This window comes from Lissotriton helveticus, chromosome 2_1 (genome assembly GCF_964261635.1).
Source record: "Lissotriton helveticus chromosome 2_1, aLisHel1.1, whole genome shotgun sequence".
In the NCBI taxonomy this organism is placed as follows: Eukaryota; Metazoa; Chordata; class Amphibia; order Caudata; family Salamandridae; genus Lissotriton; species Lissotriton helveticus.
Window position 1 is genome coordinate 1,033,382,494 of NC_136059.1, and position 15,023 is coordinate 1,033,397,516.

General features: G+C 45.1%; 1 protein-coding gene across 3 annotated transcripts in view; it reads left to right on the top strand.

The window, feature by feature from the left end:
* The window catches only part of UBQLN1 (ubiquilin 1), a 440,323-nt gene extending 428,534 nt beyond the window's left edge, over window positions 1-11,789 (top strand). For all 3 annotated transcript variants that reach the window (XM_078675823.1, XM_078675826.1, XM_078675824.1), the window contains one exon: window positions 10,516-11,789. In XM_078675823.1, the coding sequence (XP_078531949.1) occupies window positions 10,516-10,662 (147 nt within the window). In that variant the 3' untranslated portion in view covers window positions 10,663-11,789. The remainder of the gene's footprint in view (window positions 1-10,515) is intronic.
* Window positions 11,790-15,023: the final 3,234 nt, after the last annotated feature.

Below are 15,023 nucleotides of genomic sequence, written 5' to 3' on the forward strand. Positions count from 1 at the left end.
TCACAAATAATTTTAATTCTTTGGGGCTTCTCCAAAATGTATTTCGGCGCGTTTCGGCCCGATTAATTAGGGCCTCATCAGGACTGGGGTAAACCAAGGAAACCTATAAAAAACAGAATATAATCTTTGTATTTACAAATCAACAAATATACTTTTATACATAAAAGAACAGAGACAATTGAAAATTAAAATGTATACTTATCACAGTGGGCACGTGTGGTGAGTTTCCACCGTTCGTTTTATAGGTTATAACTTGTTGGACTCTCGAATGGGAGCGATACTCTTGGACGACACTGACTTTGGGTTCTACTTTTAATAATCACTGGCCTGGTATCCTTTTGGTTTGCCGTATTGAGTGATTTCCTCAGGTCTATGTTACTGCCTGGATATTTAGTATATCACTTTTGGGTGAGAGATGGAGGCTTTCTTCATTGATTTTTTTTTATCCACACCGATCCTTACTATTATTCATGATTCAATTTAAGCTCTTTCATGCCTTCTTTGGCCAGGTCCCTGACAGTGTACAGGGGCACTAGTTCAAATTAAAATGTATGTTCGAGGCATATGAGCTGCAGATCCTACATTTTTCAATAGATCGCCACCTGGTGTTGGGCTCGGATGATTGCAGGTTGTTGTCTTCTTGGAAGAAGTCTTTTGTAGTCACGAGATAGGTGACTCCTCCCTTGGACAATACTGCGCATGGTCATCGACTCCATCCTCAGATTGTTTTTTTCCGCCACTGGGTTCGGATGAAAGTTTTCCGCTCCGGCTAGAAAACTACTTTTTCTGATTTTTTGGAAGCGAGAAACTTCAAACAAACTTCTTTCGACATCGAATAGACTTTCGACATCACCAGCTACATTCCGGTGCGTCGACGCGGGCTGTTGGGCCCATCGGCGCCATGCGGCCTACACCTCATGGAAAGAACTCCATTCAAGAGATGCCTGGTATGTCGAGCAAAATTCCCTCATAGCGACCATCACGAGGTTTGTAACCTCTGTCTCTCGCCAGAACACGACGAGTCGACCTGCACAGCCTGTGCCTCCTACCGATCGAAAAAGACCATTCGGGATCGGAGGGCCCGTCGACACGAAATGAGGAGATCAGCACCAGCATCGGAGGCCATCTTTGAAGAGGAGATCGTCGAAGAAGACGTCTCCGAGGACGAATATCCAATCCAAGATATCTCCGAGGACGAGGCTCCACTCGGCGCAGAGGAGACTCGCCTGATCTCCAGATAATATCAGGAGCAGAGGATTCGGATGATTCGATCCCATCTCGACAACCCGTGAGTACATCTGCCCCTGCACGACAGACAGTACCCAAACAGAAGGCAACGGTCAGCACTCCGCCCATGGGGCCCAGTCGAGACCGACGCTTACCCTCTAGCGCCCCGCCTTCGGGCCCGGCTCCGAGGAAAGATAGTACACCTTCCGGTGCCTCGACACCGAAGAAACACCATGTGCCAGTCACACCTCCTCCATTGGCAGCAAAAAATCCTTTGACACCGAAGGACTCGTCGGCACGGAAGATAGAACACCCTTAGACGCCCAAAGACACTCCGGCACCCGTACCATCGGTGCCGAAGCCAAAACCTGTACCAAACCCGAAAGCTTCAACTCCGAAACCTTCCGGTTCAAAAAACAAAGAGAGGGAGCCAGTTTCCGGCGCCACAGGAACAGCAAAACCTGTCTCCACGCCGAAACCTCTAGTATCGGTACCGAAGACCCCAGAAAAGGCTAAACAACCTTCGGCACCGAAAACATTGGCAAAAGACTCAACTACTCCTCATAAGGCAAAAAGCACTAAACAACCTCTATCGGCTCCGAAAAATTGACGCCGAAGAAGATTATAGAAGAGGAAGAACTGTTTAGACCAGATCCTAGACAGAAAAAGGTCTATATTAATCCAAAAACTGGACATGTGGAGGCAATCCCTCATAAGAAAAGACCAGCAGACACACCACTTACACCTGTGGTTCCTGCCAAAAAGGACTGTGCAACTTCTCCAATGCACCCTTCCTCTCCTTCACCTTCTTCCTCTCCTATTACTCCACATGTAGAACCTATAACTTCTCCTATTCACTCTCCTGCATCATCACACCACACTGATGAGGAGTATGATTTGGGTGGGGAGGATTATGTTCCAGAGACACATACATACCCTTTAGATGAGGATGGTAACACAGAATACCCTAAGGATGATGATGCATATAATTTTGCACCAAATAACGCACCAGACATCCCTGACCCTCAGTACTACCCAACAAAACCTTCACCTACAGAGGACAGTATTGGTTTTAATCATTTATTGAACAGAGCTGCACTTTACCATGGGGTTCCTATGCACTCTGATGCCATTGAGGAGGACTTCTTGTTAGACACTTTCGAACAGTCACAAAGGTCTACCCAAATATTACCAATGATCAAAGGAGTCATTAAACATGCTCCAGAGATTTTTAAAGATCCAGTAAGGTGTAGGGTGTTAAATCCTAGAATAGAGAAAAAGTATAGGCCAGCACCAGCTGATCCAGTATACATCAAGGGTCATCTGCCATTAGACTACTTAGTGGTGTCAAATGCACGCAAGAGGGCTAATTCTCAGACTTCTGGAGACACCCCCCGCCTGACAAAGAGTCCAAAATTATTGATGCGTCAGGGAAACGAATTGCTGCTCAAGCAACAAATACATGGCGCATAGCAAACACACAGGCTTTACTATCACGCTACAACAGGGCTCATTACGATCAACTAGAAAAGTTAATGAAACACCTACCAGATCAACACAAGGATCTGGCAGCAGAACTTTTACAAGAAGGCAAATTAATTTCAAATGCCTCAATTAAATGTGCACTAGATGTAGCTGACACAGCATCCAGAGCAGTGAACACTAGTGTTATTCTCAGGCGTCACGCATGGTTACGCATTTCGGGTTTTAAACCAGAGGTACAAACTACCATCCTAAACCAGCCCTTTAATCAGAAAGAATTGTTCGGGCCGGAGGTAGATAATACATTAGAAAAGATGAAGAAGGACACAGACACCGCTAAGTCTATGGGGGCATTACAATCCACCCAAACTAGAGGTTCTTTTCGCCACTCCTCTTATAGAGGAGGCTCCAAGCAAACCGGCGCAGACACAACATCATCTTTTAAAACACACGCGCAAACCTCCTCTAATAGAGGATATTTTAGAGGAGGATACAGAGGCAATAATAACAAGGGAATAGGCAGAGGTAATAACAACAACCGCTCCTCTTCCACTCCCAAACAGTGACTTCCCTCTGCCTCCCCTACAGCATTCCACTCCTGTGGGGGGCAGACTTTCACAGTTCCTACCTGTCTGGAACTCTATCACAACAGACAGGTGGGTAAGACAAATTATCCAACATGGCTACTGCCTAGAACTCACAGCAACCCCCCCAAACATACCACCCAGGCAGCGTCCAATGTCTGCAGAACACATAACTCTGCTTCAACAGGAAGTTCTAGCATTTCTAGAAAAAGATGCTATTCAAGTAGTTCCATTAGAAGAACAAGGAACAGGAATCTACTCCCTGTATTTTCTAATTCCAAAGAAGGACGGGACCTTAAGACCAATTCTCGACCTCAGGCCCCTCAACCACTACATACAATCAGATCATTTTCACATGATCACTTTACAACAGGTACTCCCATTACTACAACAGGGAGATTTTCTGTCCACACTAGACCTAAAGGACGCTTACTTTCACATTCCAATACATCCTGCGCACAGGAAGTATTTAAGGTTTGTCATACAAGGACAACACTATCAGTTCAAAGTCCTTCTATTCGGGGTTACAACAGCACCACAAGTGTTTACAAAGTGCTTAGCAGTAGTGGCAGCACATCTCAGAAGACAACAAATACATGTCTTCCCCTACTTAGACGACTGGCTCATAAAAGCAAGATCGTACAACCAGTGTGCACAACACACAAAAACAACAATTCAAACACTGCACAACTTAGGGTTTACGATAAACTACACCAAGTCGCATCTAGAGCCTTTGCACGTTCATCAATATCTAGGAGCTACTATAAACACATCGGTAGCTCTAGCATATCCCAGTCAAGCTAGGATTCAAAGTATTCAGAACTTAGTCTCCCTTTTTCAATGCCAACACTCTCTCCAAGCCAGAGTGTTCATGAAACTGATGGGCATGATGGCGTCTTGCATCTTGATAGTTCCCCACGCAAGACTGCAAATGCGCCCACTACAAGAATGTCTAGCACAACAGTGGAACCAGGCTCAAGGTCAGCTCACAGACCTGGTGTTGGTAGACAGCCGTACATATCGCTCTCTGCAGTGGTGGAACACCAAAAATTTGACAAAGGGACAGCCGTTCCTAGATCCAGTTCCACAGATAGTGCTCACGACAGATGCATCCCTCACAGGATGGGGAGCCCATCTCCTGCATTATACCACACAAGGTCAATGGAACAATCAACAAAAACAGTTCCACATCAACCATTTGGAGTTGCTAGCAATCTTCCTAGCACTCAAAACATTTCAAGTACAAATACAAAACAAAGATGTACTAGTCCGGACGGACAATATGACAGCCATGCATTATATACAAAAACAGGGGGGGACACTCTCTGCAACTGTCCCAACTTGCACAGAACATTTGGAGATGGGCCATCCCTCAAAACATACATCTGACAGTAGAACACCTTCCAGGGATCCACAACCAGATAGCAGATCTGTTAAGTCGCAAATCACAACAGATTCACGAATGGGAGTTGCACCCACAAGTACTTCAACCATTCTTCCAAATGTGGGGGCATCCTTAAATAGACCTGTTTGCCACCCACAAGAACTCAAAATGCCCAACCTTCGCCACCAGGTTTCCACACCAACGGTCGGAGGGGAATGCAATATGGATGAACTGGTCAGGAAGATTTGCGTACGCTTTTCCGCCTCTCCCACTCATTCCACTAGTAGTACGCAAGCTCAGACAACAGTCCCTCAAACTAATACTAGTGGCCCCCACATGGGCACGTCAGCCGTGGTTCACCACGCTACTAGATCTCTCATTGGTTCCGCATCAGAAATTACGGCTCACGCCATCCCTGTTTACACAGAACCATGGAGAAATAAGGCACCCAGAACCAAACCAACTGAATTTGGCGATCTGGCTCCTGAAGTCCTAGAGTTTGGTTACTTAAACTTACCAACAGACTGTATGAATATAATTAAAGAAGCTAGAAGACCCACTACCAGAGCATGCTATGCTGCTAAGTGGAAACGATTTGCAATATATTGTAACAATAATCACATTGATCCTTTGGATGCTTCCATCCAAAATATAATTTGCTACCTTCTACATTTACAAAGGTCCAATTTGGCTTACTCTTCCATACGCCTACATCTGGCAGCAATTGCAGCGTATTTACAAAATAGACAGCATCTATCTCTTTTTAGAGTACCTGCAATAAAAGCATTTATGGAAGGATTAAAAAGAATAATCCCATCCAGGTTACCACCTGCTCCAGTATGGAACATAAATGTAGTCCTTACAAGACTCATGGGACCCCCTTTTGAGCCGTTACATAAATGTGAACTGCAATTCCTAACATGGAAAACTGCTTTCCTTGTTGCCATTACCTCTCTCAGAAGAGTCAGTGAAATCCAAGCATTCACAATAGAAGAACCATTTTTTCCAAATACATCCTAACAAAGTGGTTCTTAGACCCAATCCAAAATTCCTGCCAAAAGTGATTACTCCTTTTCACCTAAACCAGTCAGTAGAGTTACCAGTGTTTTTTCAAAAACCAGACTCTGTTGCAGAAAGAGCTTTACACTCCTTAGATGTTAGAAGAGCTCTACTATATTACACAGACAGGACTAAATCCTTCAGAAAGACAAAACAACTATTTGTATCTTTCTCTCCCCCACACAAAGGCAATCCCATCTCTAAAGGAGGAATTGCCAGATGGATTGTAAAGTGTATTCAAATATGCTATCACAAGGCTAAACGTACACTAACAGTTCCTCCTAGAGCACACTCCACTCGCAAACTATGAGCGTCTATGGCTTTCTTAGGAAACATACCATTAGAGGACATATGTAAGGCAGCCACATGGTCTACAATACACACCTTCACTAAACACTATTGTGTTGATGTGCAAGCCAAGCAGCAAGCTGCAGTAGGCCAAGCTGTTCTTAAAACATTATTTCAGTATGCTGCAACGGATACAAGCGGCCACCGCTAGGGGAGACACTGCTGTACAATCGTTGCAAAATGTAGGATCTGCAGCTCATATGCCTTGAACGGAAAATGCTACTTACCAGTATGCATCTGTTCTTGGCATGTAGAGCTGCAGAATCCTACATGCCCTCCTGCCTTGTATCCGTTCCAGTACTCATCTTACTTAGATGTACACGCATGGACATCCTTTCTCTTTTACTTCTACTAACTCCATCATTTCCCATCATGGCGAAAAACAATCTGAGGATGGAGTCGATAACCATGCGCAGTATTGTCCAAGGGAGGAGTCACCTATCTCGTGACTACAAAAGACTTCTTCCAAGAAGACAACAACCTGCAATCATCCGAGCCCAACTCCAGGTGGCGATCTATTGCAAAATGTAGGATTCTGCAGCTCTACATGCCAAGAACAGATGCATACTGGTAAGTAGCATTTTCCTTACGAGCTCCACCTACAAGAAGGGTGCCACTATGACTTTCTTAGGCAGTGTACCATTAATGGATATCTGGAAGGCAGCCACCTGGGTAGGCACACACACACACCTTTACCAAGAATTATTGTGCGGGCCTTAAGCAAGCCAACAGGTCTTAGTTGACCAGATGTTGTTGAGATTATTTCCAACATCATCATCCACACACAAGCCAGCACTGCTGAGAGGGTATACTGCTATACAATCTACTAAGCATGTGTATCTTCAGCCTCACATGCTACAAATGGAAAATGCGACTTACTCTATAGGCATCTGTATATATCCTGTAGTGCTGTAGATTTACTTGTGCCCGCCCTCCTTTCCAGATGAATGTGTTGTTATCCGGCTGTCTTTTTCCCCGCAGAGAATCACCACGCGGTTGTAACAACGACCGCCGTGTATTTCCACATATCATTACCCCGGAAGTTGTAACAACGACTTGCGAAGGGGGGGCGCCGTATGTTGGAATAGTATAGTTCACTATTCCAACTCCAGTCTGTGCGGACAGTAGGGAAGGTGTTGGATTTTAAATCAAACACCTTCTCCCCCTTCCGCAAGTCGTTGTTTCGACTTGCGGAGTAATGGTATGCGGAATTAAAACCCTGCCCAGCGCCGAAACAGCATAAGGCCCATGCCCACCAGTCATCTGCCTCAAGGTGAGACTCAGAATCGAAAGTCCTAACGCCAAAACCTCGACTCTGGTCTCTCTCAGAATCCAGCTCCAGATCAACCTCTTGGAGCTGACAGAAATCTGCTTAGCAAGCCTTCCTCCCATCCATCAAGGGAAGGCTGCCTCAGGTGTTCACAGTAAACACCACCGCCATGTGGTATTGCAACAAACAGGATGAAGTGGAGTCATGGATCCTGTGCCAGGAGTCCCTGTGCCTCTAGTCTTGGCTGAGGCGCCAGGACTTCTTCCTGGTTGTGTAGTACCTGGCGAGATCTCTGAACGCTGAGGCAGGCAAACTCAATCATCGATGTCTTGTGGATCCAAATGGCATCTACACTTCAAGGTGGCGCAAGGTCTCTTCTAAGAATGGGGAAAACCTTGTCCAGATCTATTCGCTACTGCTGAGAACGCCCAATGTCATCACTTCTGCGCGCTGAAGTTTCCAAAGCTCCTCACGTTCTGGTTACACTGGAACCCAGGGCTTGTGTGCATTTGTGCTGATACCACTGCTGCTCAGGATTCTCAAACAGATCAAAACTGACCAGGCCCAAGTCATCTTAGTGGCTCTAGACTTGGCAAGGGGAGTTTTGTATCCAGAACTCATGATCATGACCACCTGTTCTCCGATTAGACTGCCTCTTTGGGAGGTTCTCCAGTCACATCAGTGGAGCAAGGTCCTGCACCCAAATCTCGCACACTCCACCTTCATGCATGACAATTGAGAAGTGACAGATGAAGGCCTTTGAAGTTGTCCCTTAGACACCTGCTATTGGGACAGATTTGTGACTTACTGCTCCTCCATTCATGTTGACCCACTTTCTGCCCCTTTGTAGGAGTTATTGTATGTGCTGTTGCTAGCCCAGCAAGATTTTTCATTGACCACTGTTAAAGGTTATCTTTCAGCCATCTCTGCTTTTTTTTTCTTTTCTTTTATAGTTGCAGGATCAGCCCTCATTTTTTATTTCACCTGCAGTGGCACGTTTCTTTAAGGGTCTGGAACATTTGTTCCCTCCTACCCCTTTCATCACCCAGTGGGACCCTAATTTGGTCCTCACGTTTATGATGGGCTCCCCATCCGAGCCCCGACATAGCTGTCCACTGAGACTCCCGACTCTTAAGACTCTTTTCTGAGTGGCTATTACATTGGCAAAGAAGATCAGCGAGCTTCAAGCTCTTTCAGTTAACCCTCCATACACCAGCTACTACCCTCAGTGATTCTCTGAACGTGTGCCTCCTTTCTGCTAAAGGTAGTGACTCCCTTCCATGGCTGCCAAAACATCATGCTCCCAACATATTTCGCTCCACCTCACCCTTCTAAGGAAGAAATGATGCTCCACTGCCTGGATTTGATAAGAGCTCTATGTTTTACATCATTAGTACCAGAGACCACTGGGTGGACGATCAACTCTTAATCATATTCACGAGTGAATAAGTTCAAGGCAGTGCATAAGAGAACCATCTCTTGATGGGTTGAATATTTCAAAACCACATCAATGCTGATGGTATTCCCCTCCTGTGCTGAGATTTGTTGATTCCCATGTTTCATGACGAGCTGGGCTCGTCATGAGCGTGCGAGGAGGCTACCTCATGACGAGCCCAGCTCGTCATGAGCGTGGAAGGGGTTAAGACCTGCTTCACAGTAACTAAGAAGCAGCCTCCTGCTTCCACAGGGTGTAAGGCAGCTACTACTGCATTAGCACAAGGGGCACCCGTCTTGGACATCTCGACTCAACTCTAGAGCCCTCCCGTGCCACTGAAATTGAAGATGCAAAGACTTCTAGAGGGGCTCCCTCTGTCGAGCACCCCCACCCTTTAGAGTTATTTGTATCGCTGGAAGAGGTCCCCAGGTGGATATTTGAAACATGAAGAAACAAATACAGACTGTCTTCTGTCAGAGATAATTGTCTCTCAGCAAGCTCAATCTCCTTTGACACTACCCCCACTGCATGTGTCAAGATTTCGTCAATCGTGGTAGCTCGATGTGACACTTGCAGGAACTAAGGTTTCGTGGGGGGAGCCTTTTTTTTACCCATGCTCAGCTCATATTAAACAAGGATGGGGGAGAGGCACAATTCTCCAAATGAGGCAACCACAGAGGTGTAAAAAAAGAAAAAAGCACTCACCAACCGTATCCTATCCATGCTCAAGAGATGAAGCCAAGGGGTGGTCCACCACCGTGATGACGGGCACAGGCCAGTAGTGGCTCTTTTGCAGTGCAAAAAAAGAAAACTAAAATAACTCTACGTTATCATTTTATTTTTCCTGCTCTGGCTTTTCGGCGGCCGGGGAAGATCGGCTCTGCTCTCAGAGCACGGGGAGGAGTGGTAGGCACTATGTAACTGCGCATGACTGTTTCACCGGCCCTCTGGGGCTGGCCTAACATTCATGCGCACTTTGTATGTTTACCATGCAGGCTGCATTACACCCTGCATAGGGAACATGCCCAGCCTCCCATTCTCTGGCAGCGTAGTGATTGGCTATCAGTAGTCTGGGAGCTGTGTGCTTCCTTTTCAGAGAAGATGCCAGGAAGAGGAGGCAGGAGAGACGGTGGCGCTGGCCAGCAGGCCATCTAGCAGGTGTTTCCCCCTCCCCCCAACCCCCTTTTCTTTGATTCTTTTGAAACCTTTCCTCCTCCCCCTCTCCCCGCCCCACAGCTGCTTACAGGGAGCAGCTGCTACTGGTGCGGGCACATCCCTGGCTGCGGGGTAGCGAATCGCTAATAAGCGCGGTGTCACAGATGTGAGTGGCGCCTCCAGTCGCAAAGCAGGCTAACTTTAGTGGTCCCCAACGGCCCACAGCGATGACGATGTCGCCTGTCACAACGGGAAATAATTCAAGCATGTGCACTTGGTTAAACCTCCAAAACCTAAAAACTGAATTACTGGAAAATGTATCATTGGTTTATCTCTAATTTTAAGCGCCTCCATTTGTAAACATTTGTACACTTTTGAAAGAGCATATCCTACAATTTGCCATTCTAGCTTTTGCAGATATAGAACAGTTTTGAACTGATATTCTTGTAATAAATTATTTGACTGCTATACGGTCACTGATTTTTGGTGCACCTCTTCTGTTCACAAACTTGAATTAGGATGTGAAAGAGCACTTTTTAATGCCTGCATGATTTTCTTTTTGCACTTACAGAATCCTGAAGTAAGATTTCAACAACAACTGGAGCAGCTCAGTTCCATGGGCTTTCTAAACCGAGAAGCAAATTTACAAGCTCTAATAGCCTCAGGAGGAGATATAAATGGAGCCATAGAAAGGCTACTTGGTTCTCAACCGTCATAGCAGGATTTTGAAACTTGACAAATGTAATTTATTTTTGATAATAGCTCTTAATTCTTTAAAATTCCCCACTTATTCCTTTGTGTTTTTGAATTCTTGTTATAAACTAAACCCTCTGATGCTTTTTAAAGGCAGAATAAAGAGCAGTGGTTGATCTCCAAAGCTCAGAATTACTCAAATCTGCTGCATGTACCAAATTCATTTATTCTTTCTGCAGTTAGTGTGATTTTGATTTGAACAGCTATCACAGTCACATTTATTTGCTTTGAAATGTTAGCATTCTGTAGTAATTTATGTAGAATACAAAATAATAAAAGAAAACTGAACTTAATTGAAGGTATGATATGTGGTAATAATATACTGCTTATTGTGACTTCCGCATGTATTTTGTGAGGAAAAGGCTGGGTTTTTTACCTTTTAATTTGATAACATGTATATTTGCAAATGGGGGAGCCATTTCTATGAGCATCATATCATTTCAGTTGGATTTTTAGGATATGATTTTTTTTCAATGGAAATAAAATCCTGCGAGCAGTTCTTATCCTTCTAATGATCCATCATTATGAACATCTGTCCGTTTCTGTTCACCCAATTTTTGACTTCAAAATGAAGAAATCGTGCTGATCAGAACCATTTTTCTTTTTTTAAACAGTAGTGGTTTACAGAAACTTACTTTTTAAATATTTGACTTCACAGTGAAATGGTTTTCCAAGATAATCCAAAATGTTAAAGTGATCACTTTGAAGTGGTCAAACATTGATATTTATATTCAGATCATTTGTAATTTTTTTCCTTTGAATTCAGATAAAAAACCTTTTATTTTCACCAAATTAACAATTTCAGCAAACGTCCTCGTTCAGAAATCCTTGTGTAAATTTCCTCCTCCTTTGTGATGATTAATTGCCTCACAATTGCCTACAACTGCTTTTTGCCAAAAGCTAGTCACCATACCCTATTGAGATCCTGTATTATGACTTAGTAATTGAAAAATATTTCATTGAAAGTGTCTTATGCTGTTCTGATAACTCCTTTTAACTGCCTTGTAAAGAAAGAAAACTGTATATCTTATGAGTTTTCATCTGTAGTAATTTCTCCTGTGCACAGGTAATAAACCGTAATTTCAAGAAAAATCTTAGTGCATTTCTACTCCCTCTCATTTTTAAATAATTTCCTCCTTGATGATGTCAGGTCCAGGTACGTCTGGTTGGGTGCCTTGGATTAATACTATCATACAAAATTGTCTCCCCCCCCCCCCCACTTTTTCCTACTACCTCAATATCACTTGCTGTATTTTGAGTCCATATAGTGTGTGTTGAGTACTTGTAGTTCATAGTTACAGTGGGCCAGAATCACAAACTGACATGCATTCATTGTACAGCTTTTGTCATCTGCACTCTTTTCCTTTAAAAAGCGAATACTTTTTATGAACCACTTTTGAAGTAATTTAGGATTGCAACAATAGACTCTTTGAAATAGAAATGTTCATTGTTACTTTTTTTTGCTTAGTATTTTACTTTGAAAATATATTTTCGAATGCCTACTACTAACTTTCTCTACAGATTCTTTTTTTCTGCAAAACAGCTAAGCTTCTAAGCTGAGATCCCAATTTGTTTCATACTGTTAATGTCTGAGACCCATCAGTGCCCCAGGTTACTACAAAGGCAGCTGTGGGAAACAATGTCTTTCCAGTGCCCCTCTGTCCTCTTTTCTTTGCCATAGATATCTAGTCTCTAAGTTTACAGGTGAGCCTGCTGCCCCTCCATAATAAGTTTTCCCTAACAAAAGTCAACATATTTCTGTCTTACTCATATGACGTCCTAGGAACAGCAGGGTACCTGGTGCTAAACTGTTCAAACACCTCTAAGACTCAATGTCTCAAACCATATCAAGCCATAAAGAGAAATGCGTCCTTAGTTTTAGATTCCTCCTCAAGACAATAATAGTTAGATGACGATTCATCAGCACAGAATCTTTCATAGATACATAGGCTTGAATCATTCCTCATTGTCTGGCTGGGAATACAGTGTACTTTTAATATAACAATAAGGAGTGTTAACATTTCCGTAGGCTCAACAAAGTGTTTATTAGCACAACTGCTCATCTGAAGCAAATCAAACTTCAGCCAATGAGGCTGAGCTCTCCATTTGCCCTAAAGAACACGATAGCTCGGATTACCACCACACATTTATTTTGAAGTTTTATATAGCGCGAACAAGACCCTTACGGGTATCGGAGCGCTTTACAGGGTAGATGTAAGAAACAAATACAAGCATAGAAAATATAGGTGATTCAACTACATGGTGATAACTAATACAAATTAGTAATTATATTATAGTGATCAGTAAGTAGTTCAGGTAAATTTAGCCATGAGAATCGATTCCACTTCTTTTTTGAAGGAGGCAGTAGAAGGGTTCTGTCTTGTTTCTGTGGGCAAAGCATTCCAGATCCTGGGAGTCATTCCTGAAAAGGTCCGGTTGTAAGTTTTCTTCTTGGCACATCGTTGTGGTTTCAGAAGAAGATTCCTGGAGCTCCTGGATGATCTATTACCACAAGAGAGTACCAGTTTCTGAGCTAGATAGCTCGGAGTATTGTGATGTAAGGCTTTGTGTGTCATACATGCGGTTTTCAAATGAATTCTAGCCTCGAACGGTAGCTAGTGGGGGGCTCTAAAGTCTGGGGAGATGTGACAGTTTCTTTTGGAGCCTGTGATGAGTCTAGCAGCTGAGTTGATTGAGGCTCTTATAGGGGCAGACGTCGATCTGTGAAGGCCGCATAGAGCGACACTCCCATATTCCAATTTTAAGATTAATATCGCTTGGACTGCCTGTTTGAAGTCATTTGCTGTCAATAAGGGTTTCAGTCTTCTCAGGGTGTTCATGTGGAAATTTGCATGTTGTTAGGTGAGTCAGCCAGTCGAGGATGATAGTCGATTGGTTGGGGGGGGGGGTGGGGGCAATTAAGAGGAATACAGTTTTGAAGGTGTTTAGTTTCAAATGGTTTTCGGCCAGCCATGTTTGATTTTTTTGTAGCGTTGAGTTGAGAGATTTGATGTCCTCAAGGGAGTGGATCTTTATGTAGAGTTGAGTGTCAACTGCTTACATGTGATAGTGGACATTGGAGAAGCTGAGCAGTTCAGTGAGTGGTTCCATGAGAAGGTTGAAAAGTGTGGGTGAGAGGGATGATCCTTGCGGTACTCCTAAAGTGACTGGTAAGGATTGATTAACCTTGAAATAGATCTATTTTGGAGGTAAGAGGTGAACCAAGTAAGCACAGATCCAGATAATCCCATTCTGTATTTCAGGAGCTCTGGCAGGTTGTGCTTGATGGTGTCAGAATCCGATGACAAGTCAAGTAAGATTAGTAATCTGAAAGAAACAGGTTAGTATTAGATTCCTTACCTTAGAATAACCCCAGGCGTCAGACTGGATCTGGAAAATTTTGCGTAGCAGTACCCCTGCACGTCAGTAGGCGTCGTCTGCGGCTCCGCGTCCGGCGTCGTTGGCGCCGGGATGATGTCGTCAGAGTACTTAGACGCCGCCCTCGCGCACTGACGTCAGTTCTTCTTTTTTCCGCGCCAGCTAGCGCAGGTCCGGAGAAAGCAGTACCTTAGTCATTTTTTGACTAAAACTTTTTTGGGGATCTTTTTGATCTCTTCTCGAGTCTTCACGACTCTCGGTCCCGGTAGGGAATGCCCGGGTTCAAGCCCTGTACCGACTGCATCCAACTGATGTCGGTTACCGATCCCCACCGCCAGTGCCTGTATTGCCTTGGGGCCAACCACGATGACCGGTCGTGCCCCGACTGCCGGGCCTTGACGTCGAAGGCTATGCGGGAGCGGTCCCGCAAGCGCCTCAAGCTCCGGCAGTCGGTCCCGGTGGAGGTCGAGGGACTGGTCGCGGGGCCACAGTCACCGAAGCTCGACGATTCGACACCATTAGACGGGCTCCAAGTCCTCAGGTAGGAGGCACAAGAAGTCGAAGCGACGCCATCGCTCTTCTGAATCCCCCTCCCCCCCAAAGCTCACGCGGCTGGGTGTTCGGGCGACACCGGCTCCGCCGGAGCCACAGACGACTTAGCCAGCTCCATACCCACCGGTCCCTCGGCTGAACGTGACGCCGGAGGAGATCGAGGCCTTCCTCAGGGCCAGGAGGTCCCTCTCTCCTCCGTCGGGTCCCGCGGTGCCTCCGGGCCCCGCGGCCCTGACTGAGAGTCCAAGCAGGCCTTCAGCGACTTCGGTTCCGGCGCCGTCAGCGACTTCGGTCCCGACACCGCAGGCTCCCGCTGGATCCGGGTCGCTGCTGGTCGACCTTACGACCCCGCCGGCGTCGACCCCCAGGGTGTCCGGCCGTCTCCGCATGACGCCG